This window comes from Ovis aries, chromosome 17 (assembly GCF_016772045.2).
Source record: "Ovis aries strain OAR_USU_Benz2616 breed Rambouillet chromosome 17, ARS-UI_Ramb_v3.0, whole genome shotgun sequence".
NCBI classification, from domain to species: domain Eukaryota; kingdom Metazoa; phylum Chordata; class Mammalia; order Artiodactyla; family Bovidae; genus Ovis; species Ovis aries.
Genome location: NC_056070.1, coordinates 64,304,921 through 64,331,558, shown reverse-complemented (window position 1 = coordinate 64,331,558; position 26,638 = coordinate 64,304,921). Strand labels below are relative to the sequence as shown.

The 26,638-nt window shown below is 50.2% G+C and overlaps 1 protein-coding gene across 3 annotated transcripts in view; it reads right to left on the bottom strand.

Annotated features, from left to right (window-relative positions):
* SSH1 (slingshot protein phosphatase 1) overlaps positions 1-26,638 on the bottom strand; it is a 57,955-nt gene that overhangs the window by 18,220 nt on the left and 13,097 nt on the right. Inside the window, exons 3-10 of one of the 3 annotated variants that reach the window (XM_015101685.4) lie at positions 13,489-13,592; positions 8,873-8,937; positions 8,277-8,398; positions 6,156-6,224; positions 4,506-4,571; positions 2,828-3,022; positions 1,694-1,787; positions 675-803 (exon numbers count right to left, since the gene is read on the bottom strand). In XM_015101685.4, the coding sequence (XP_014957171.2) occupies positions 675-803; positions 1,694-1,787; positions 2,828-3,022; positions 4,506-4,571; positions 6,156-6,224; positions 8,277-8,398; positions 8,873-8,937; positions 13,489-13,592 (844 nt within the window). Of the gene's footprint in view, positions 1-674; positions 804-1,693; positions 1,788-2,827; positions 3,023-4,505; positions 4,572-6,155; positions 6,225-8,276; positions 8,399-8,853; positions 8,938-13,488; positions 13,593-26,638 lie in introns of those variants that run through there. The other 2 variants (XM_060400804.1, XM_042234723.2) reach the window with 2 other exon arrangements.

Here is a 26,638-nt window from a genome sequence, read left to right as displayed (position 1 = left end):
CGGACCCCTCACTGTAGGAACGTGCCTTCCTCTACGGTCCCCCTGACTTTGAAAATGTGCCGGTTGCCTTCTATGGAGATGGACAGCTTTATGAAAATCTGAGCGAGAGATGGGGCGGAGGGAGTGATGGATGTGCAGACCCCGCCGGCTGTGTGTCCGCAGGGTCTACTCCCTCCAGGGGCTCTGGGAGCAGGGCCGGGGGCAGCTGTGCACCAGCGGGGAGGGCGGGGCAATGCTGCCGCCTCTGCCTTTTCTCACGTCTCGGGCCGCCTAGGCCTAATTTTGGGGTTAGGCATGCGTGCTCCCTGCAGTAACTGGGCTTTTTTTTCCAGCCCACAGACCATTTGGAGGGGGTTTCTGGTAGTGACCGAGGAAGGCGGGAAGGTGGTGTGTGTCTGAAAAGGGCAGCCAACCGCCGACGCCAGAGAGCTCTTCAGACAACTCCCCGCAGCTCAGCTGGGAGCCTCGGCTCCAATGTCTGGCTCAGTAAGCAAACCAGTAGGCTGAAGGCCAGAGAAAAGGGTCAAGAGGGGAGTTCCCGTAAAAGTTACCACGGAGGCTCCAGGAACTCAAGTTTCTCCCCCCTCATGACTTGCTGCAAACTCTAAACAAATCCCGGTCTGATTTACATCCCCCGCCCCAAGCCAGGCCCCGCCCGACACTGTGCCTCTTACGAGATAAAGATGGTCGAAGATGAGAGAGGGCTTGTCCATCTGTCCCAAGATAAGGAGCATCTCATTGTCTATGAATTCCTTGAATTCTTTCAGGTTACAGTTCATCTGTTTCTCTAATTCATTACGAATCTGCAGAGTGGAAAATATTAGGAGGGTTTAAAAAAAAAAAACCACGACAAACAGTTCCTTCAGAGAAGTCAGGTCACAACATGAACTATGCTGCTGCTGTTGTTCAGTCTCTTAGTTGCATCCGACTCTTTGCAACCCCTTGATCTGTAGCCCCCCAGGCTCCTCTGTCCATAGGATTTTGCAGGCAAGAATACGGAGCGGGTTGCCATTTCCTTCTCCAAAGGATCCTCCTGACCCTGGGATCGAACCTGTTTTCTCTGCATTGATAGGCAGATTCTTTACCTCTGAGCATCCTGAGAAGCCCAACTGTGGCTGTTTTCAAAGGAAGTATTTGGGGGCTCTTTTCAAGAGTCATCATATATGCATTTAGACATAGCGAACACACGCGTGGGTGGCAGGAATACACGCTGCTCGGCCTCAAAGTGACTCTGACTGGGGGACATTTATTATTTCAAAGAAGGAATCTGACTCCTTGGGATCTTTTCTACTGAGTTGAAAGCACTTAATGCTTTTCCAATGCTCAAATCTATCACCGTGAAAACATAAGATCAGTTTCATCTCGCTTTGGAAGATACCATGATGGGCTTCATTGTGTATTATTTCATAAAAAGACTGCTTTGTACACCGTCAACCTGCTGCTGAATTCAGCTGTTACTATAATTCACAGCATTCCGTGGACAAAAAGCAACAGAAAGAAGAAAACAAGTGATCCAGAAAAACAATAAAGGGTAGTTTCCTCTGGCTTTGGAAGGATTTTTTTTACACGTGCTAATTCATAAACAGATCGTATGTGACTTTTTTTACAATGGCAGCTTCAACCTCTCGGCTCTACGCAATCGGAAGCAGGGACGCCCGCCACCTCGGCCTGCCCAGCAGGGACGCGCTCTTACTTCTTTCGACGTCACATTCTCCAGGTCTTGACTCATCATGATGCTCCGGAGTTTGGCTTTGATGAGACGCTCTGTCCTCTCCCCTTCGGTCGGCCTGGGGAGAAGTCGTGTTTAGGGACGTGCAGAACTGAAGAGGCCTGTGGTCGGCATTCACAGAAACCCCAGCTGCGCCTGGGCGGCACGTGGCACGGCTCAGGCACGTCCTCAGTGAGAAGGGGAGAGGGGCAGGGATGTCCCCTAAGGATGCAAACGCTGGTGGCGAGGCACCCGCACTCCTTGTGTGGGTCTGCAGAGCCCCAGACTCTCAGGGCTGGAGGCTGGAACCCCTGGGGCCCTCAGGAAGCCTGTGGCCCAGCTGCATCCGGCTCCTGTTACCTCCTTACACATTTAAACGGAATCAACGTCTGCGAGCCTCCCTGCACCTTCTACAGGCCAGCCTGATCCTGACCCTGGGGCCACACGGACTGAACAGGACAACCCTTCTCGCACGTGATGCGCCGCCTTTATACTCGAAGGCACATATTCTGGCCAATGCTCTTGTAATTTCTTGGAGGCCTCATACATGTGGCTTCTGTCCTCCCCACATATGCTGGGCTCCCCTCCATCTACAGCCCTCCTACATGCGATGTCCCTGAGGAACAGGACACTCAGGACGAGGATCTTACCAGGAGAGAAGGGGCAAGTGCCTCCCTCCTTCTGGGACTAGAGCTGAGTGAGTGTGGCCTTGGGGCACACGGAGGCACCTCTACAGCCTCTGAGAGGCAGCTCCGGGCCTGCTTTCATGAAGTCGTGTTTCAGGACCCGAGGAACCAGAGGTTACATTCATCTTATAAACTTATTCACTCTTATAAGCAGAGGAAGAGGCTTTGCAAACCCGTCTGTGGCCCTGGGGAAGAGGGGCTGGAGCACCGCACAGGGAGGCTGATGAACAGTTATGGAGCTGCTCCCCAGAAATGCATTCATACTTGAATTCGTCTATAATTTCCAAAGGGGGAGTGGAAGTCACAGATCCTCCCCCCAGCCAAAGACAACCCCCGGGGGCTGCAGGTCAGGAACCCCTGCCTGCGGTGCTGGTTCTGGGACATGACGGGGCGGGATGCTGTGCGGGCCAGGGTCCGGGGTCGGGGCACTCACTTGTCTGCGAACAGGGCGGGGGAGTCGGGCCGCGTGGACTCGAGGTCCTGCATGGCGTTCCACTCGTTGATGCAGCTCTGCTCAGAGCCGATGCAGCTCTCGTAGTATGAGGCCCAGAGCAGCGCCACGCCCCCTGGGAAGTAGTTGTGCCGCCGCGCCACCTCGCAGGCCTTGTGCAAGACCTGCAGGGCAGACCTGGGGCCAGGGGAGGGGGAGAGGGTCAGGGACAGGAAACCCGAGAGAGCCGCACAGCCGCCAGGCACCTCTGCGGGCCTCCAGGACACGGGGCAGTGACCCTGAGGGCCGAGATAGCACCTGCCATCAGCCCCAAGGAGGGAACAACACAGCTTCCTAACTTGCCCAGTCGGGCAGGCTCCCAGGTCACGTTCCATCCGCGGGTGGGCTCCCAAGGACGGAGTCACTGCTGAGGCTGCAGTTACCTTGAAGGCAGGGACCCCAGTTTAGCAGAGCAATCGCAAGGAAAGCTTCCTCAACACGCAGCACAGAGGGCTGGTTGTATCCTCAGTCAGTTAATTTTCAGCTCCCTCCCATCAATGTCAGAATAGCTTAGATGCTCAGATTTCCTAGGGAAATGAGTTCTAGAAACTAATTTTAATATGAGAACTAACTGCAGAAGAGATTTGGGAAGGCAGAGTGGGGCAGAAGAAACGAAACTGCCAATGCATATGGTAGCAGCCAATTTACTTATCCGTTTCCTACTTCTTTTTACAAAAATATCTGCTGAGTATTTCTCAGTGAATGGGGTGAATCAGGTATCAATGAAGGGTGGACAAACGAGGCCTTGGATGGAAAAATGATCAGCGAGTGAATGGCTGCAGTGTAAAACACTGAGTCGGGGGCACCCCTTCAAAGACTGGAGACAGAATTACCACATGATCTAGAAATTCCATTCCTAGGTACATTCCCCAAAGAATTGAAAGCAGGGATTCAGCAGATACTTTGTCTGCCAGAGGTCACAGCAGCTCTATTCATAGCCGCCAAAAGGAGGAAGTAACCCAAATGTCCATCAAGGGACGAACAGATAAACAAAAGCAGTATATCCATATAACAAACTTACTGTTCAGCCTTAAAAAGGAATGGAGTACGGCAACATGGATGAACCCTGAAAGCATCACGCTAGGTGCAAGAAGCCAGACACGAGAGGATGGGATGCTGTATGACCCCACTTACATGAGGGACCCAGAACAGGCAAAGTCAGAGGGAGAGCGAAAATAGAGGCTACCAGGCGCTGGGAGGGGGGCAATGGGGAATTAACGTTTAATAAATGCACAGCTTCTGTTTCAAGTGATGAAAAGTTCTGGAAGTGGACAGTGGTGATGGGTGTGCAACACTGGAAATGTACTTAATGTCACTGAACTGCAACCTTGAAAAACGCTTAAGGGACTTCCCTGGCGGTCCAGTGGTTAAGACTCCGAGCTCCCAATGCAAAGGGCGTGGGTTCGACGCCCCGGTTGGGGAACTGAGATCCCACATACTGCACAGAGTGGCCAAAAAAAAAAAAATGCTTAAAATGGTAAATTTTATGTTACATGTATTTTGCCACACACATAAAATAAACATACCTAAACGTGCTTCTCAGGAGATGGGGTTTTTTAATTCGTGCTGTCAGCTAGGAAAATATTTGTAAGGAGTTAAAAGTCCCCGAAACCACACTTACCACATAGCCTGGACAGACACAGGCTTGAAGACGTGCATCCTCCCAGCGGTGCTGACGCTGAATCCACTGGGAATGAAAAACAAAAGACGGCATGGTGAGAAGGCGGAGCCCCCAACCACGTCACTGCCAGGTGGTGGGGGACACCCCAAGGACAAGTCTGCCTCACACTGTCTGACGAGGGACCGTAGGCCACAGAGACAATAGCAAAAGCGAAAAAAAAAAAGAAAAAGAGAGAGAGAAATCGGTTCTCAGATCTGGAAGACTGGCTTTTAACCCAGCAACGCAAAGTCAGCCGAAAACCGAAAACCCAGCAAAGGGCAACCCTAGCACTGGACACTCTCACTTCACTTGCCCACCCCGGTCCCCTACTTCTGGCCCCACACACACTATCTAGGTTTGTTTTTTGTTTTGTTTTGTTTTGTTTTTCATTAGGGTCTTAGTTGCAGGCATGTGGGATCTAGTTCTCTGACTAGGGATCAAACCAGGGGCTCTCTGCATTGGGAGCCTGGAGTCACAGCCACTGGACCATCAGGGCAGTCCCCATCTATGTTTTTTAGAGTTGCGTAAGAAACACATTAATGAAAGGTAAAAGTTTAAAAGGGGAATATATATGGTAATTCCTTGGAGGTTCAGTGGCTAAGACTCCTTGCTTTCATTATAGGGGGCACAGGTTCGATCCCTGGTTGAGGAACTAAGATCTTGCAAGCTGCACAGCAGGGTCAAAAATTTTTTTTAAAGTAAACAAAAATTTTTAAAAATTAGAAAAGTAATCGTAAGCCCATGTCTTCAGTAAATCTGATTTTCATTTTTCCCTCCCAGTTTTATCTACACAGCCACATAACTTTTCTTGCTGGAATCGCAGGTGGAGATCATTTCCTCTCCTGCTTCTTCCTACTCTTGGCTGTACCTGAGGTCCCCCCACCTCACGGCCGCTCTGGGATCTGGACTGCCCTCTGGCCATTGGGATGATTCCGCCTCTTCAGCGCCCCCAAGGGGCACCTGAAACACACTGCACCTGTTGGTTGCATGTCTCCCCTCAGCCCTCAGAGACCTGGAACTCCAGCCGCACCCTATTACCCGTGCACTTGCAGGGACCAGTCCCGGGAGGACACACGGCGAGTGTACATTTAAAAACTCAAGGCAAATGGATGAATGTCCGTTTAACGCTATTCTTGAACTTCATACAGCAGAAGATCTCCCCAAAAGTAGAATGTTTCTGTTGGCACCTCATGACCCAGACTCCCTTCTCATTAGAGGTGTATGCGTGCTCAGCTGTGCCTGACTCTTTTCGACCAAATGGACTATAGCCTGCCAGGTTCCTCTGTCCATGGGATTTCCCAGGCAAGAATACTGGGTTGGGCTGCCATTTCCTCCTCCAGGGTATCTTCCTAACCTAGGGATCAAACCCATGTGCCCTGCACTGGCAGGTGGGGTCTCTACCACTGAGCCATCAGGAAAGCCCAAACTCCCTGGTATCACGTCCCAAATGGACCCTGCCTTGTGTGCCTCACAGGAGGGCAGTGTTACTCCTCCTGACGTGATAAACATGTCACACACGGAGATTGTGTTAATGATTACCCAACGATGTCCAAACTGACTCGTGTTTCAAAGCCTATGGTGAAAGAAGCCCTTTTAAAGAGGTCTCCTTACCCATCTCCATCGAGGTGGATTTTTGTGTCGCTCCACAGTCGTAGAACCATCCCGATGGTACAGCTTTTACTACACAGGAGGGAAGAGGAGACGTCTGGAGTTAGGGTCCACCCTCCTGCACGAGGCCTTCCCTCGCTGTGTCTCCACCCAGCTGGTGCAGCTCACAGCGGGGAACCACCACCTGCCCCGGGTCCTGCTCCCTAGGGGTGTATCTGTCTGCAGGGACAGCCCACCACTGAATTTGAGAAGACGTGGGCCTAGGATGGCCAGAAACCCCAGCTTGGAGACAGTCACGGGGGACCATGACTCCATAAATGCTAGGTCTCAGCTGCAGCTCTCAGGGGCCAGGAGCAACCAGTGGACCACACGCCCGCAGTGCAGCAGGAGTGAAGCCGACAGCGGCAGGCATGCACCTGGCACGAGGCCACACAGTCTGGGGGACACAGGCGAATCGTGGCAGCTACCCTCAGTCTCCTGTCCTGGGGTGGCAGGGGTGGGGAAACTGCCAACATCAGGACTGGAGTTCACTTCTGGACCTCTGTTTCTGTAGCTGCTGTGCAGTTGGTGTTTTAAAATCAAGTTTAATCTGCGTTTTGGTTTTTTTTGCCCATCCTAACAGCGATATGATACCTGACCACTTCAGGTATCATAGCCTGGCACTGCTGAGAAACACAGATGGAAAGAAAAGGCTTTATCAGAGGGTCTCCTCGGATCCCTATGAAAATTCTTCAGGAATTTGAAAAAGAGTTGGCTTGTGAGAAACAGCCGTCACTTCCAGGGCCAGCTCAGACCACCTCCGGGGACCCTACACGGACATCTCTCTGCTATGGGCTGACAGGCCCCTAGGGACTATGGCTATGCACACAAAACCGTGCCACAGGCAGTCCTCGGGTTCACGAAACCCACTCAATCCTCTGAGTATCAGCAGCCATGGGGGATCTTTTCAACCCTCCGCTTCTGTATCTGCCTTCCTATTACTTCATTTACTTGTAACAAGCAATGGAGTCTTGGTCGCAAGGGTGGGACTAATGGCAGCCCCCTCGCAAGAACAAGACGAGACAGCACGGTCTCCACGCCAACCACTGCCTCTGCGGCTCGTGACTTCTGCTATCAATTCTGCCTGAAGTGCTCTTCCAACGCATCCTCTGACCTGCCCCAACCCCAGACTCACCTGAAAAGCCCATTCGTCCTCTAAGACTGGGCTTAGCCATCGCCTGCTCCTGAAGGCCTCTGGCAGGCTCCCTGCCAGGCCCGTGCCCCTCCTGGGTTCCCACGACCACCCCACACTTCTCCATTACTGGGTAAATCACCCTGACTCCTGGAGACGGCTCTTTCCCCGCTGAGCTTACAGGCTCTTTGAGGCCGAGAACCGTGGATACTGTTGCTGCCCTGTGTGCCTGGGCTGAGCCTACTGCCTCATACTCAGGAGAATGCAAGCGCATGGCTTGCTTAATGAAGAGCAGGTTAATGAGGAATAAAGAGAGTCTACTCTAATCCAGTTTTAACAAATTCAGGTTCAGCAATGATCTCACTTACATTAACTTCTCCGATACGTAAGGAGAGTCGTTCACCTCCATTTAACACATATAATAAGGTCTATGATAAAACTATTAGAAACTTGGCCTCCAGTTATTGGGAAATTCCCAACCCCTCTTCAAGCCTCTGACCCAGGACCCATCAACAAGCACTTGGGAATCCACGGGATATTAATACTGAATCAAGCCCTTGATATAATCCCCATCGATCACATACTTCCATATGGGATGGTCAGCCTGGAAGGCGCCTTCCTGCTTTACCTGGTCTGGCTCCTGCTTGCCCTGGGGTATTCACCACAGCTGTCACTTCCTCCAGGAAGCCCTCCTGGTTAAGGTGCCCTCTTCTAGGGCACCCCTGGGACCCAGGGTTAAATCTCTAAGCAGAGTGTAGACCCTAAGCTCTCTGAGAGCAGAGACTGGACCAGCACAGCACACGAGAGCTAAAACAAGGGGCTCCATGGTCCCCAGGGCCTGACCACCTTGTCATCTACTGTCCCCACCATGGGTGTGGGACCCTGGAAACCTTTTTCCAGCAGCAACTCCTGGCCCTGCCGCAGAGGGGAGCCACCGTGCAGGGCAGACTCACCTCTCCTTACTGGAAAAGTCGACTCCCAACAGGATACTCTCCTCCGTGTCCTGGCGCCCGCTGCTGTCCACCACCACCATGTAGCGGACCCGCTCTGCCCAGGCACTCTCCAAGCGCACGGCCTAGATGGGCGGACATGCTCTCGCTGGCCTGCCTTTCCAGGTGGCCGCCCCTTCCTCCATCAGCCCAAGACCGGAGACTTTTGTTTTTATCTTTCCCCTGAGAGTTTCAGCATTAAAATGAAAGTCTTACATCTGGTTTATATCCCCAGAATGAGGGACAGCGCCTGGCTCAAAGGAGACCCTCAAACTTCGTTAAATACAAGTGAACAAATAAAACCCAGAGAAAGACGATTTCAGCTCAGCACTGACTGACCCAGAGATCTTATCCACCCTTTCCTGCACCTTCTGGGGGACAGAGGAGCAGATGGGGAATTTGGCCTTAGTGAACAGCTTGGGAGAATTTGCTATAATGTAAGAGAGCCAACCCCCCACCCCCTCATTCCCTGACCTCCCTTCCAACTCCCTGCTCGTCAATAAGTGCCTACCAAATGTCACCATTAAAAATGAAAACTTGCCACTCTCGTCTCTTCTTACCAGCTTGATTCTATCTTCACAACGCAGAAGGTTGATCATGACTTGAAGATGTTGAGGCAGGTCCCCTGTTGGATGAATGGAGAAAGTTTAAAATGGGTCACCCACCTACTTTCCAGGCAGATACCCAGGAGAGGCTGGTTTTGAGGGTCTGGAAGACCTGGACTTCCCTTAGTCCACTCCTGAATGCTGAAATGAGTATGGGTGAGAGAGAGAGTTCATTGCCAGGTTTTTTAAAGTTGCTTTTGTTTTCTGAACGAAATGCAATATGTGTTTTTTATTATTACATACAAAAATCTCAAAAATACAGATAAGCCTAGAGAAGAAACGTTATTAAATTCAAGCAAATGTGACTTTGCAGGGGTGGAGGCAGCAGCAACTATAGACACAGCTGAAGAGAGGGATTTGCTGAGGGTTGGTCTGAAGGAAAAAGGGCTTGGGGTTATTTTCCGCTTAAAAAATCTGCCTTCAGTGCAGGAGACGTGGGTTTGATCCCTGGGTCAGGAAGATTCCTGGGAGAAGAGAATGCATTCCAGTATTCTTGCCTGGAGAGTTCCATGGACAGAGGAGTCTGATGGTACTACAGTCCATGGGGTCTCAAAGAGCTGGACATGACTGAGTGACTAACACGCACACTCCACTTTCCTTAAAAGAGGGTGAAAGACATGACTTCTATAACCAGGAGGGAAAATGTTTTAAGTCACTGCACAGAGAGAAGGTATGTGCTGGGTACCCAGAGATATAATTTGAGTAAACAGCAATGGCATTTTTTTTCCTGCTAAAAAACATATACTCTCTGTTTGTTTCCCCCAGGTGATTGAAAAGAGACAGGAATCCAGGGTCAGCCTCCAATCATCACTGAGTGGCCGCAGGGTCCCTGGGGGGTGCCTCTGGGCTGCAGGGCGGGGAAGAGAGTTTCTCAGAGATGGTGAGGCTCCACAGCCACGCAGGATCCAACCCACAGGAGAAGGGCTACGTCTCCCAGGCACAGGGGACCCCATAACTGAGCTTCAGAACTAGAAAGTAGTGAGGGTGTTTGCAATGCCGCTTTTTTTCCTAGCTTATGTATATATTTCAAATATGTCTGTGTGGGGATCGTTCTGAAGAAATGGTTCAACTGTAAAGATGCTGATGTGGAAGAAAAGTGCAAGGAGTAATTCACAGAAAATCCATAATCATTTCAGGTTGTGCAACACTCCTAAGAAATAATTATCTTAAGAAAAAAAATGATCCTACAGATCATGATTAGAACCCAGAGGGATTAATCCACTGGCTGTGTTCCTTTTTTCCAAACTTGATTTTCCCATATGATTTTTTTAAGTTGGTATGTTGCATTTTCATTTTTTATTTAGTTCAAGAAATTTTCTTTTTTATGGCCATGCGGTATGTGGGATCTTAGCTCCCTGACCAGAGATTAGACCCCTGGCATCCTGACATGGAAGTATAGAGTCTCAACCACTGGACCGCCAGGGAAGACCCAGGGCATGCTCCTTTGGCAAAAAGCATCTTTTTAATCTTAAAGAAGGCTGACAAATGATGTGCAAACGGCACTTCCAGCCTCAGAGAGGAGTCAAGTTTGTTGGAAACCGGCCCCCTTGTCTTCTCTCTTCCAGGATCCCGCAGAGTACAACACCATACGCTGGCACCACGTCCCATGAGAAATGACTTGGAGGGGATGGTCCTCGGTCCTTTTCTCTACCCAGAGGCATGCTTACCTGTCGTGTCACCAACATCAGGATGGCACACAACCACCACAGCTGGGCGCCCCCACTCCCTACTCTGAGTCACAAAGGCACACGGATGAAGGCGGACACCAGTCCCTTGTCTGATGAGTGGCTCAGTGAAAACAAAGCTGTCCACACAGATAGAGGCCTTTCTGGAAAAGGAAATGGCACCCCACACCAGTACTCTTGCCTGGAAAATCCCATGGATGGAGGAGCCTGGTAGGCTGCAGTCCATGGGGTCGCTATGAGTTGGACATGACTGAGTGACTTCACTTTCACTTTTCACTTTCATGCATCAGAGAAGGAAATGGCAACCCACTCCAGTGTTGTTGCCTGGAGAATCCCAGGGATGGGGGAGCCTCGTGGGCTGCTGTCTATGGGGTTGCACAGAGTTGGACACGACTGAAACGACTTAGCAGCAGCAGCAGCAGCAGCAGAGGGCTTTCAGTGGGACTGTCTGCTGAGACATGGAATTGCTGACACAGAGAAATCCCAACCCCGGGCCTGGCAGCCTCACACAGTCTCTGTATGTTAAAGTGTTCGGTAAGCACTTGCAAAAAAGAAAAAAAAGCAGAGAATTTGAGCCTGAAGTATAGGTCAGCCCTGGAAAGGAAGAGTCTCGGCCCAAATGGACTGGCTAACATGAGCGGAATCACTCGACGTGGAGTCATGTCCTCAGCTTGGCATGGGGTTTGCTTAGGGGCCTGTGGGTCGTCTGGGGGACTTGCCGTGAAGTCCAGTGTGTGCCTGACCCACAGCCATGTACTGAGCATCTGTGGCCAATGGGCAAGCCCTGCTTTTCTGAGCTCACTGTCCGCGCCCCCCAGACCCCAGGGCAGAAAAGCCAACAGACCAAGCTCCCTTCCCATCCTTGTGTTACCTTCCAGAGATGCACCAACCGGGTGGAATGATTTTACAAGACGGTTTTGTAGTCACTTCCCCAAGACTGCACACAGTATGCAAATATTCGCTGAATTTGAGGAAGGAGACATTTAATACTTAGGGAGAAAAACTGAGCATTGGCTTTGCTCATGCATTATGGTTAAGCCATGCACAACAGTTTACATTCCTTATAGGCAGAAGTGCTAGCAGATTAAGAAGCAAAGGTTCGGTTTGTAGTTTTATTGTACCAGCAGGCACTGTAGCAATGATTACAGCTACGCAGGCAGAGCACCAAGAAGGTAGGCCCGTTAACGTGCATAAATTTCACATTTCTTGTCATCGGAGTTACCGACCGATATTTGATGCCCGTTGTAAAGATTAGGAGACCAAAGCTCAGAAACTGACTCTGAAAGTTCTGTATGCTTGCAGAACTGGATCAGAAGCCAGGTCTGTCTGGCTCCAGAGTAAATATTCTTTCCACAAAACTCACTGCCTCCCTGTGCAGAGAGATTGTTTACTTAGCTTACGACAGACCTAAATCTTGATTATAAATATCAGCATGTGACAATATTGACTGAGCCTTGGGGTTTGCTATAAAATCTAAGACAGGAAATTCTAGCCCAGAGACTCAGCTCCCAGATGAGGCTTGATTGACTTGACGTTAGACAAACAAGATGACCGAAGTGACAACAGGACTGGCCCCAACTGCCAGCTCCTTTGATTCGCTGCGGTTCTGAGAGGCGAGGTCTTTCCAGCGCCTATTCAGACGTGCGCTGCCCATCCAAGAAGTGCCTGGAGAGGCTCCCCACTGGCTACAAAGATCCACTTGCACGCAAATGCCTCCCTAATCCTTTACTCCCAAATGCCTTCAGGTTCAGGGTCAAGTCACCTAAGAAAACCCTTCTTACTGCTTTGTTATTGCTGTGCAGTCGCTCAGTCCGACTCTGTGCAACCCCATGGACTGCAGCATGTCAGCCTTCCCTGTCTTCCACTTCCTGGGCATTTCTTTTCTTTTTTTTGAAGCTTTTTTTTTTTTTTTTGTAGACCATTTTTAAAGTCTTTATTGAACTGGTTACAATATTGCTCCTGTTTCTCTGGTTTGGTTTTTTGGTCACAAGGCACAAGGGATCTCAGTTCCCCAACCAGGGACTGAACCCGCACCTTCTGCATTGGAAGGCGAAGTCTTAACCACCGGACTGCCAGGGAAGTCCTTGGACACATTTCTTATTTCCTTGCTTTTGTGCCTCAGTGAATACTTGCTTTGATCCCATTTTATAATTTCTGTCTACTTCCAAAAAACCACCCACCATTAAAAAATAAAGACTTTCCAACCCAATATGTGCCCAAGGTTTGTAAATAAATTCCCCAAATGAGAGCCTTCCAAGTGCTCAGAGCAATGACAGGCTAGGCATCTCGCACCCCAAGGCAGTAATTTTCAAGGGGACAACATCTGGCCATAAGATGCTCTGGTACATTTGTTAAAAAGGCATGTGAAGAAAGGGAAAGCGTTAGCTGCTTAGTCATGTCCGAGTCTTTGCGACACCTTGAACTACGGTCCACCAGGCTCCTCTGTCCATGGAATTCTCCAGGCAAGAATACTAGAGTGGGCAGCCATTCCCACTAGGGGAATCTTCCCAAACCAGGGATCAGACCCGGGTCTTCTGCAAGGCAGGCAACTTCTTTCTTGTCTGAGCCACCAGGAGAAGCCCAGGATACTGTAACTTAAAATCTGCAGTTAACGGATAGACTGAGTAGGGAATCTTTACATCCAAACAGAAAGCTGCTGACCTTATATACACACGCATGGTCAAAGGGTGCTGGCTCCCAGTACCGTCAGGAAAACACACATGGCCTCAAGAAAAGAGCCTCTAACCTGCACCTGTTATTATCAACCTGTGCTGCGCTATTTCCCTGGCCTTGAGAACCAGCCAAGTGCTGAACACAGTGTTGCAGGGTTGCTCAGCCACACAGAAGGTAACTCCCTGGGTAAAAGCATCAGTTTAGAGCCATCACCTGCATGCTTGTGGGGGTGCTGAAGACTCCGCTGGCCTTGAGGGCTGCTTCCCTGCTGTAGGAAGAGGGCTGCTCCTTTCACCATGAAAAAGCTCTCACTTAAGCTGGGGAGAGGAAAAAAAAACAGAGCACAGTTAGGCTGGAATTCACACAGGAAAATGGGCGAAGACAAGCTGCAGAGGAAAAGCTGGAGAGTGGCATGTAAAAGGCCAACGGGATGAAACAGCTCCTATGGTAGTTCCACACACTGCTCCCCCCAAACTCTGGCACAAGCCTGCTGCTGGAGAGTTTCGGGACAAAGCGGGACACCTCGGCTACAACACCGAGGGTCTCCACAGGCTCCTCCAGCACTCAGAGCCCCTTCCTGCAGGACACTGTGACGGGACCCACTGTAATACGATGTCTTCTGGAAACAGAGACCGGCTCTCTGATGAGCAGAGGCTGGTTCCTTTCGTGAATTTTTCAGACTTTTGCTGCTGATCTCTTCCCTCAGCGCTCTGAACTTTTAACAACCTCACTGCTTCCTGGTGTCTTCGGTTTACAGAGCATAAGGAAGATGAAATCACACTTTCAGTATCTGTTTGCATCTCAAGAAAAACGGGTGGCTTGCTCACTATTCCCATAGAAAAGCTCAAGTTAACCCAGTGAACTTCTCAGCAGAGGGAATCTTTGGTCTTTGTTATTTTAACAGGCAATAGAGAGGGACTGGGAGCAGGAGGAGAAGGGGATGACAGAGGATGAGATGGCTGGATGGCATCACTGACTCAATGGACGTGAATCTGAGTGAACTCCGGGAGTTGGTGACAGACAGGGAGGCCCGGTGTGCTGCGATTCATGGGGTTGCAAAGAGTCGGACACGACTGAGCAACTGAACTGAACTGAACTGAATATCCATATTCAACGTAAGATTTTAAGAATTACAATAAAAAATTTCACTTTCATGACTTGGCTACCAAGAAAATCTTCAGCTTATGCAGAAATCCAGCCTGTATGAACTGATAGACTATATTAGCTATTAATTACCACCAATTACTTAGAAAAAACCATTATCTCTGAACATTACACATAAGACACACCAAAATTATTAATAGTGCTAAAGTTATCTTCCTTCTACTTCTTAGCATCTTCCAAATTTACTGTATTGAGCAAATATTAACTTTTGTAAATGATATTTTAACTTTCAAAGTCATAATGCAAAAACATTTCATTTCTATTAATTTTGTGAAAGATCACAGTTCAAATTATAGGGAGCCATATATATTATTCATTTTCTCTTGAGCAACCAATTAACATATTTGATTGAAAGAAAAATCTCTAAGAAACAGAAGCACTTTAAAAAAAACAAAAACAAATCAATTCTTGACAGAAACACAAGAACATCTTGTGTAACATAAAACAACAAAGTCATCATTGCCCAGGACAGCTAAAGTTGGTAGTTAAACATTCTCATCCTGGAATATTCAGCTAAGTCTAAAATACAACTCCAGGAGCTAAGAAACCTCATCGCAGGGGCCAGTGCCAAGTCAGCAGTTTCTGGAATTGGAAAAAAAAAAACGGTTATCTTCCATACTATGAAGACCGCCAATGAAATCCATTCGTTTTTCCGCCTCGCACGCTAAAAAATCACAACAGCTCTAATAGCAAACATTAAGGTTCTAGTTCTGCCCCCCTTATCCTACCGACACCTGGCTTTCTCTCTTTCTTATGGGAAACAGTTCACACCTGGACGGCGCTTCTTCATCCATCGTCACATACTGCCAAGGCACCCTTTCCACCCTGTGAGTCCTGTACCTGTGGTGCCAGTTTCAAGCGCTGAGTCTAGGACTGTAAATCATGGAAGAAACGAGATGCACCCTTTCTGTGAGTCTCACTTACCCACGGCAGGCAAAAAGCTCGTTAGCATCCATTGGCCGACAGACATCCCAGGCTGTCTAGTTCAAGCAAATGGCAGAGAACTGTCCAACACTTTTCTACCCCTGAAACTTGTCACTCACCCTTTCCTTAAAATCTTACAACTGAGTTTGTTTCTGAACTACGCTATTTTAGGTAAGACACGGATCACTTACTACCTACTTTCATCACTGCCAGAGAGACTCCAACAAAACGCATGAAACTTCACACAGCAATCAGTTCATTGAAGCAGCTGGCAGGGTGGTGGGGGGGAACTTTGCAAGGCATCATCAACCTCTTTTTGTTCGTAAGTTTTAAAAAAAACAAATCCATAGTGACCAGAAACCTGAGACCTCTGGAAACAGCCAGCCAGTGACGGTGACCTTTGCCTTGGAAATCATGGGCAAAAATTCCCCTTGGTTTCCCTTATATTTCCTTGGGGGGTGGGGTGGGGGTGGAGGAGGAACAACGCAAAAGAATAGGCTGATTTTATCCCGTGATCGCTTTTGAGGCCAGTAGTTCCTCAGTGTTTCTGAGGCTGTTACAGAATCAAGAGCCTTGAGGCTACATGTCAATTCAGGGGGCTGTGTGCCTGGGCTCCCCGGGAACACTCTGCCTCTGTCCTCCTCTGTGCAGGGTGAGATCTGAAGCTGCAGGCAGGGAGGCTCAGAGGACACACCCTCCCCAGGCTCAGAGACAGCCCTGCGGCTCAGACAGTAAGCAGATGGGGCACAAGGAAAAAAACCTCGCTGGATGACTCCCGGGGCCCAGAGGCCACAGAGCCTGGCAGCCACGGGACCTACGAAAATGGGACACGGATATTCTTTATGGCCCTGCGTCTCGTCTTCTGCTCTGAGCTCACCCTGGGCTCAGAGCCTCCCTCGCCCGCTGGGTGGCCGATGTGAGCAACTGTGTCCTGCAGCCAGGGCTCTGACACCATACGGTCCCTGGGTTCATCAGTCTCCAGACACCCCCACTTCGGGGATGGCGCACCTCCTTTTCAAGGTTCTCTGGATGAGGAAAACACACCCACAAACCACCCATCCTCATCCCAGTGAAATCAGCCTTTTCCCCAAAGATGCTGGTCCCCAGAAAGACAGCTCTTTAGACTAAAGCTTGGGGAACTCAGACGCAGGCAAACAAAACGGAAATGTTTCTCTTGGTCGCTGCGAGAAAAATCCCAACGGGGGATTAAGAACAAGTTCAGCCCCCCACCCTCCCCGCTTTTTATCTCCACGATAGAGAGGAATCTCAGAGGCCGGTTTTAGGAGATGACGTGGGGTCATAAGCACTGCAGACAGACGGGGTCCTCCGGAAAACCCCACCCTCCGAGCAGCAACAGCCAGTGTCATCCAGAAACCGGGACGCGGGATGGAAAGAGGAATCGGCGGTGGCGATACATACTAGCTTTGCTGGAAATCTCTGAGGAGCAGTAGTGGGGGTGGCTGGCTGGAGAGGCAGATGTCAGCACCAGAGAAGAGGTCCCGGACGGCCTGCCGCGGTCACACCGTGTGATCTGAGCTGCCCCCAGCCCCTGCCCTCCCCGCTCCCCGGAGAAGGATGGACGTCTGAACAGGAGGCTGGAGGGAGCCCTCCAGGGAAGCGGCAGAGTGCCCGTCCTGATGGAAGGAAGGATGGCGTTCCCACCCAGACGGCAAATGGCTCTGCTGGAACCCTCGTCCTTCCCTGATATTTGGGTTTAAAAAAGGCCCTTGTCCCTGCCTATCCTGATGAAAGAGGGCTATTCAGAGGGAGCAAAACAGCTGAAGTTCCTCTAATCACTTTTACTCCTACGGCTTTTTGTGGGCCTCAGGAACAAGCGATAGGGTGTGCGTTAGAAACTGCGAGGAAAAACAGCTGGCAGCCCAGAAACCCACCCCGAGCCATGAGGACCCCATTCTTGTTCAAACCGACAGACTGAAGGATTTCTGTTTCTTTCAAATCACCATCCATTCGCCCAACAGGGACCGTGGGCAGCTGCCACGGTTATTGCGTGTTTTTTAAAAGCACAGATACGTCCTGGAAGTCCTTCAGTCGTGCTAACAGCTCCTCGAGGCAGATCTGGGGTTTGTGTGTGTGGGGGGGATGGCATTCCAGGTAGAGGGGAGGGGAGGGGCTCTGAAGAGCAGGTGGGTGTCCCAGAGAGTGTGGGATGAGACGCTGCAACCCACCTGGAGGAAGCCAGCTCTGCTTTTACTGCTTCTTTTGGCAGAGGAAATATCTATGTTAGGATGCAACTAACATATACGATGCCAGGCAGGATGGGATGAGCTCCCTGAGAAAGGAACCCTGGAGGGCTGGGAAGAGAGTGCTTCTGAGCGGTGGGTTCTGCAACGTTCTGTGAAGGAAGGGCTCTGAGAGACTTCTGGGAGGGTCTCGCCTGCAAGGTTCTTCCAGCTCCCAAATGGTGAAATTAACCTTCACAAGAGGATCAAGGGAAACACACGCTATGATCGTTCTTGTTCTGTGGTTGAGGAAACTTCAGCCACAGGAGCATAATCTTTATGAGATGGGCTGAGACCCACATCTCTCTGGCCCATGCCCACCTTCTTAACCCCTGGAATGCCCTTGCCGCTGCCCATCTCAGAGGGAGGACCAGAGTGGAGGCCCTGCAGCCCCCTCTGGGGCCAGGCCTAGCAGCACTGAGGAGTCAGGAGAGGACCAGTCCCCGGTCCTTCTTCCCAGCATGTGGACGCATCAGGCACTGGAGAGAGATGGGAAACAGCCTCAGAAAGAGAAGACCCGGAGTCAGCCCCAGGGGCGCCACCATCACCGTTACGGGACAGGATATGTCACCCGGTCCTTCTGGACTGAATGGGGGTCCTGGAGGGGGCGGCTGGGGAGGGGCAGAGCCACGCTGGCCAAAAAGCTGCTTCTCACCAACAGCACCGCCACTGCCCGAGCACCCGCCACGAGCCACCCCATCTCCTCCCCAAGCTCTGCGGGAAGACATTCTCTTCTTTCTCACAAATGAAGGAGGTCAGTCCAGCTCCTGAAAGCGTCCAGAGAAGAGGCTGGGCAACCTCATCTTCAACCCACTGCCTCAATGACTCTAAGTGCATGTCAAAGTTTAAAAATGTGCAATGCACTGGTCTGGGAATCCATATTTCTGGGTTCTAACACCTGGTCTATATGCGTATGTTCTGATATTCACCTACAGGGCTCTGTTCAGCCATTCAAATAGCCAAGTACTTGCAGAGTAAGGAGAACCACAGTACGCCAAGCCCAAATGAACGCTGACCAGGTAAAGACAGCAGTCTTTAAGGGATGGGTCCACATTTGAGCAGTCTGGATGTGTGCCAGGCCACTCGGAAACATAATTCCTTGAAGAAGGGAAACACTCAGTGTAGAGACACTGCACAATAGAATATGATACTAACGCTTCTAATTTCCACTTCTGGCTGTACGTGGGAAGAATCTACAAAACTTCTACAACATTCACGTCCAGGTCTAACACCAGCCGGTTCTAATTCGGAAGGTCTGTGACAAGTCCTCGGCACCTGCTTTTTTTTTTTTTTAAGTCCCAAAACTGCTACTGAAGCACAGTCAGGGCTAAGAACGACACAGAGGAAGCTGCTCCCTTCATAAGAGTTCCTTACACACAGCAGGTACACGACCCATGTTTTTGCTGGTGAAAGATAATACCCATAAAAACCTGTGCTCCTCTCAGAAGGATATGAACATGATTGGGTGCAATGAAGGAAGGCCACGCCAGGTCAAAACAAAACAAAACAAAAACAAAAACAAATAAAATAATACCATCCTCGGAAGCAGCACAACAGGTTAGCAGATAACTACACACGCCCTTTTCCTACCAAATGCTTTCAGAGTCACAGGTGTTCCTGCCCTTGAAAGGCAGTCCTGCCTCACAGTCATCTGAGATGACAATCACGACAATGAACCAGACCTCTGATAAGCCCGGCTGTTGACAAAGCTCTCCGGATGATGTCAGCCTATTTGATCTTCAAGAAGCTCTCCTAAGGAGAACCCAGCAGGCATCATGATACTCATTTTACAGAAGAGGATACAAGAAGTTGCTTAACTGGTGATTGTTTTAGGATTTCTGATGCTACATCTTGGTCGGGGGAAAACCCCAGAGAACACAGACTTAAACGCACAGACTGTAAAAAAGGGTGAAATGAACACAGCACTGTCAATCAACTATGCTTCAATTTTTAAAAAGGTTTCATACTGACTGAAATGCTTGAAATGAACTGAATAACTTTTGCATGGATAGAATTAGCCCTCGATTGCACACAGCTCTGCACAGCGATTACGGAATAGACTGGTTTGTCCAGTGGACTCGACGATAATTCTTTACGGAATACTCATAAAGTTGTCACTATAGGAAAGGTGGTCCCCATGTACGCTCCAAGAAGGGGTTCCATTAATTCCATCGAGGTTAACAAATACTGGGCTTTCCTGGTGGCTCATTGGTAAAGAACCTGCCTGCAGTGAGGGAGACCTGGGTTCGATCGCTGGGTCAGGAAGATCCCCTGGAAAAAGGAATGACCACCCACTCCAGTGTTCTTGCCTGGAGAATCCCATGGACAGAGGAGCCTGGTGGGCTACAGTGCATGGGATCGCTAGACAGCTGGACATGACTTAGTGGTTCAACAGCAACAAGGGAATGGAAGACTTACTACAGGAGTAAGGCAGGCACCCTGCAGATGGAGACAGAACACTCTCCCTTGTTGTCCCGCAGATGTTTCTCTCATTTTGAACTCAAGTTCAAAAGTCACAGAGACCCCAGGGTGTACCAACACCTTATTTCCATTTTGTGCTTCACAGGGCCATTTGGTAAGGCCTTGTCCCAAAGGCCGTTCTTTGGGCTCTGAGTGAAGACCACAGCTCACCTGATCCAGTCAGAGCCCTCTCCTCAAAGGCTCCGCTCCACACAGAGTGCTGACCACAGGGAAACTCCAGCTCTGCAGGGCCTTATACTCAGGGAATGGGGTCAGCAGCAAGCAATGCTGGCAGGGCTCGCTACAAATGTCTCTGCTGCTGGGGCATGTATTGTTTGGCTAGAAGGCGTGGGCTTCTCTCAGAGAGAAGGAATGTCGGCAAGTATTCTGGACAGTAAGAGACGTCCTCTGCAGCCAGCTACACAGCGTGCCTTCACGGCAACGGGCGGGGGCGAGCAGCTGGATACGCCAGCAAGCTCGCAAAAGCAGGGCTTCTCCCCCTGCCTGAGTAGGACAGCAGATACTCTACCTTGGGCTGGCTCCGCAAACCTCGGGAGGGCTCCTCGACGGCCCCCATGAGCCCTAAGGCCCCGTCTGTGGAGGCTGGAGCTGGTGCATCTGCCTGGGAATGTCTGGTACACAGAACTGAAGCCCCTTTCGTGAGCACAGAGGGAGAAAGGCCACATTGTGCAGGAAACGCAGTGGCAGCAGAGACAACCTAGCCAGCCAGAAATAACAGGCACACGAAGGAAACGCTTTCCGAAACAACTCAGAAATTCCAAGAACGGACCGTCTCAGCTGTCCCCGGGTCCCGGCCCCTTCTTTGGGAGGCAGCCCCATCCCATATTCATGGGTCGCCCAGTCCTAACCTGGCGAGGGCACCCTTTCCTTCCCAGGCCCCCAGCTGTGTGAGCCGTGCAACGTCCACTCTCCGTGTGCCCGGCTCTGTGCGGAGTCCTCAGTGTCCCTGTGGGGCAATGCTGTCCAAGAGGAAGGAGACCTCCTCCACCTGTGCCGTCTGATAGGGCAGCCGGAAAGGCCTACAGTCTGACGCTTGAAAGGTGATGAGTGAGGCGGATGAGCTGAATTTGTCTTTTTATTTGACTTTAGTAGTGAAACTCGCTCCGTCATGTCCAATTCTTTGCGACCCCATGGACTGTAGCTCACCAAGCTCCTCTGACCATGGGATTTCCCAGGCAAGAATAGTGGAGCAGGTAGCAGTTCCCTTCCTGAGGGGATCTTCCCAATCCAGGGATGGAAGCCTGGTCTCCTGCATTGTAGGTGGATTCTTTACTGTCTGAGCCACCAGGAAAGCCCAAGAATACTGGGCTTTACTCAGCCACGTGTGGCAAGCAGCTATGATTTGGATGGCACAGCTAGGCCGGGAGCCTGCAGCCTAGTGGGAATCAGGGTGGAGAACAGAGGACCCCTGGCCTCTAACCTGCTCCATGCCATTCCCAGCCACTGCCCTTGCTGCATAGATCCCAGCTCCAGGGCTTCTGACGATGCGGCCTCATCTAGAGAACCCATTTGCACTTGCTTGCTGTGGCAGCCCCAGCCATTCATGTTGCTAACCTAAGCTTTACATGCTCTGACCTCAAGGCTTATAATGCAGTTAGCAAAAGTGATTTATAATAAAAAGCTTCCCTGTATCGCCTCTCACACTATTCCTCCCACACGCCACACGCTCTCTGCTCCACCCCACCTGGCATTGCTCCTGTCAGCGCTTCTACGCTGCGTCTCCACACACAGCCTCCTCACGTCCTGCCCAGCTACCAGCGTTCACGCCTCCTCCAGGAAGCCCTCCCTTGCAGGCCTGGCTGCAAGCCACGCTTTTCAACATCTTTACAGCACCTTCTCTCACTGAGCACTATTCGTTCAAGGTCATATACTTAGAAAGGGACAGAACCCTAAGGACCCGAACTGTGTTCCTGGCCCTGTGTACCTACTAACTGGTGAGGACATTATCTTCAGGTCAGCATATTCAACTTCACGATGGGACTCTAGGGCCAGGACATACATAATTTTTTAAGTCTCCCTCTCTGCCTGACATACAACAGAGGCTACACTCAGAAGTAAATACTCACAAACTGAGCTATGTACCTCCTCCAGCCTCAAAGCCATTTTGTGACTAAGTCACCTTGCTCATCTCTGAGTGGCTACAATACTGGGTGCTCAACACAGACAGGATGGACAGAAGACGTAAGAACCACAGATACAGAGAACAAACCTGCGGTTACCAGTGGGGAGGGGCAACACAGGGGCAGCGGGCTAAGAGGTACAAACTATCATGTGTACAGCAAGCAACAAGCATGTACGGTACAACATGGGAAACAGCCCGAAGCTGGTAACGACTACAAAGGGAGCACACTCTTTACAAAGTGCGCATCGTCATAGTGTACACCTGTGACTTACACAATGTCCCGCATCAACCAGACTTCAGTTTAAAAATCCAATTCAAGGGCTTCCCTGGGTGCTCAGTGGTTAAGAATCTGCCTGTCAACGCAGAGGACACAGGTTTGATCCCTGGCCCGGGAAGATCCCACATGCCGTGGGACAACTAAGCCCGTGCACCTCAACTGCTGAGCTCACACACCCCAGAGCTTGTGATCCCCAACAAGAGAAGCCACCGCAACGAGAAGCCGGTGCACCGCCGCTCGAGAGGAGCTCCCACTCGCCGGAACTGGAGAAGGCGGCGAAGTGTGGTGACGGAGACCCACCGCAGCCTGAGATAATAAATCAATGCAAATCTTTTTAAAAAATAAATTAACGAATGTCCGATTATTCAGTGAGAACATGTGGCCTGGGAAAATATTTCTCAAGCTTCAATCAATTACCAGACACCTCTGACTAAGCATTACAACCTTTGGTGAAAGAAAAAAAGATTCGCTGCTGCATAAATGCTGTTACAGCTACACGGAGGTCGGGTCCTCCTGGCAACAACTAAGCTGTCCACGTCACCAGAGTCTGGAGCGTCAAAGCTGTGACTCCTCCATGTCTCAGTGCCCAGAGGGTAATGTGCACTCAGGGAAGGTAAAGTCAATAAGAAACATCTCTTGTCCTGCTGGGCACATCATGGATACCCTTAGCATCCATCTGTGAGTATCTTAGACACTGGGAAATTGAGGCTCGGAGAGGTTACATGGCTTATCCAAGTTCTAGTGGCCCAGAAGGGGAAAAGCCAGGAAACACAAAGTCTCACCAGAAAGCATCAAACCTCTGCTGAATGGACACCTTGGGAAAACAGCATCAAGAGAGCAAGTCTGCCTCTTTTTCCCAACAAGTCAGACTGAAAACGCTCTGGTAGGCAGAGCACGGAGGGCCTCCAGGTTGGGGAGAGGGTGTGGTAAGGAGCGGAGAGGTGGCCGCAAAGTTGAGAGGCTGGTGGCAGACAAGGGGGTTGATCAGACAAGTAACACTTTAGGGACAATGGGAGGCAGCTTTCTCTCACTATGAGAAAAGGGATTACAAATATGGAGCGAGAAAAAACTAGAATGAACCCGGAGATGTTGGATCAGAATTGAAGGTATCAGTTTGAACTCATGGTTTTCAACATAAATAGAATAATATAGATGCAAATGTGTAACGCGTGTGTGTGTCTGTGCGTACACACACAGCCACACAGTCCCAAATTCTGCCCGCTGAAGAGACCTGCAGAGAACACCTCCAATAGTAATAATAAGCATACCTACCTCAGTTTCTTTGTTTTTGTTTTCCAGATTAATTTGGTGTAATTTTATTTCTTCAAAAGAAAAGCCCTTGTTAATATCATTTGGGTTTAGAGAGCAGGACGAGCTTCAAGGAGGCTTTACAGAGTACATGAAAAAAAGGGCATTATTTTCTGCTTTTTTTTTCAAATTAGTGGACATTTAGTTCTCAGCTGGGCCCATCAATCAACTAACACCCAAATAAACAGAACTTGGCAACCTGCATCTACCACTTCCCGTGTTCTGCACTCCACTGTCCGATTTCTAGGTCTAGCACCAGCTCCTAATCTCATCCATTAATTATCCTTTTCAATGATTATTCACAGGGGTTAAAATGATTCATAAATTCTTTATTTTAAAAAAATTTTGTTGATGTATAGTTGATCTGCACCACTGTTAGTTCCAGGCATGTGTGTGTATGCTCTTTGCGACCCCATGGACTGCCATGGACTGTAGCCCACCAGGCTCCTCTGTCCATGAGATTTCCCAGGATTTTCCCTGCCTTTCTTGCCATCTCCCGTGTTGGCAGGCAAGGACTCTTTACCATTGCTCCATCTGGGAAGCCCCAGTTCCAGGCATACAATATAGTGATTTGCTATTTCCACATATCATAAAAACCACCTGTCTACTTTGAAATCTCTTTTCTACTAAAAGCAACTGGGGCTGCGTGGAGGAATGATGGATTCCAGGGACGGGGCAAAAACTACAAGGCACGGTCTGCCATCTGGTGTCGGAAAACAAGGCTGTGCTCAAACGATGATGCGCACGCTCAGGGGCACGGGAGCCAACCTGACGAGACCCCACGGGCCGAATCGGGGCAATGTGAACCCTGGAGTCCAGAATACAATGAACAGACTGTGAGCCACTGTGTGAAACAAACAGGTGTCCACACAGACAGAAATAAATGGAAAGGTTGTGGGGCACTGGGCCCTGAGCCAATTCCAAAGTATTCCCACAAGAAACACCTCGCGACACAAGGGACGAGAACACTCGCGCAGGGAGGAAGCCCGGCAAAGCCACCAGATGGCCACGGTGAACATCACTCGGCGCTGCACGGCCCAAACCTCATCTTGAGCGAACATCAGACAAACCTAAACCGAGGGTCATTCCATTCTACAAACTAACAGGCCCGTCCCTCTAAATGGTCGTGAAAGTCAAAGAAAGACTGAGCAATGTCCCAGACTGAAGGAGGTGCAGCAGACAGGACCATGCCACACAGTGGGCGATACTAGCCGGGACCCTTTACAACAAAGGACACCACTGGGACAGATGGCGGACCCCGAACGGGGTCTGAGGATTAGATGGAGTCATGGATCAGGTCAAGCTGGGTTAATGGCCTGCTCTGGAGGAAAACGTCCTTGCTTGTATTCAATTGGCATCTGGCTGGCAACTTACTCTCAAAACGTTTCAGAAAAATGTTCTCTGTATACCATTTGCAACTTTTATGTATGTTTTCAATTGCTTCTAAATTTTTAATATTACTTCTAAAAAAATTCCACTTAACTGGATTTTGGCAAAACAATCCCTCTCGTTTTTCCTCTTAGGCTCCCCTAAGGCTGGCTCAGTGGTAAAGAACCCGCCTGCCAATGCGGGAGACGCAGCAGATGCAGGTTCGATCCCTGGGTCGGGAAGACCCCCTGGAGAAGGAAATGAGAACCCTCTCCAGTCTTCTTGCCTGGAGAATCCCATGGACAGAGGAGCCTGGTGGGCTGCAGTCCATGAGTTTGCACAAGAGTCAGTCGTGACTGAGGGACTACACAGCAATTTTCCTTACTGGCCAGTGATAGAAACTTAAGACCCTCTCACTGGTCATCATCGCTGGCAGACGTCCTGGCTTCCCGGTTCCCTCTCAGGGATGTTCTGCCCCTCAGCGCCCAAGATCTGTCCCTGCCTCAGGACCACCTCCCCTCCGCACTTCCAGAACAACAGCAGCCCTGCTTTGCGCATAAGGCCGTGGAGGATGATGGGAAACTCCCCTCTCCCAGTTCCTCCCGGTCTCAGGGTGTCCAGATTTTGAAGGCCTCAAGTACACACGCAGGTCCCTGGCCCACATGAGTCCTACTTTTAGCATTTTCCTGCTCTGAGACCACCAGAGCAGGAAAAGTTGGGGGAGGGAGGGCGACCTGCCCCAGAGAGCCTCCTGTTGTGACCGGCACATGGAGCTGGGACGGGCAGGCGGAGTTGGGATGCTGCAGGCCTGCAGGATGCGGGCTGGCATCCTGTTTTTGGCAGCTGGGTGGCTGGGCGGCTCTGGCACCACGTACTGCCGCCAACTTCACCTCTCCAGACCACAAACGTACAGGTTAATTGGTGGGATGGGCCTCAGGGCTCAGCCTAAGACAAGCTGACTCACGCTCATCACACTGGGTCTCCTCACAAATACCCACCCTCAGGAACAGTTCTTCAGGGGGGCCAACCTGGTGGTCTTTTAAGGACACCATGAACCAAGCAACTGATGGTTGTTTCTCTCTTTGCTTTGACTCCTCAGAAACTCAAACTCTGGTAATTACACTATGCCTTGAATTCCACATACAACTGTCTGCTCACTTGGCTTATTTTCCCCCAGGTTCTCCAGGTCCCACTTTTCAATTTTAAATCAGACGATTCGCTTCGAATGTTACACGCTGTTTCAAATCCCTTCTGGGGGCCACAGTGGACATGGCACATACAAGGTACCTCTGGAACGTTAACAACATCTTTTTATATTTAACATGGAATTCCCAGCACTTGGCACAGAATCCAAAACATACACAGGCACCAAATATACTTGGGCTGACTTGATAAGGCAAACCACTCTTAGATAAAAAGCGCCTCCGTTACCAGGTCGTTTCACGATATACTCCTCCCCCCACCCGGCGTGCGGGCCCA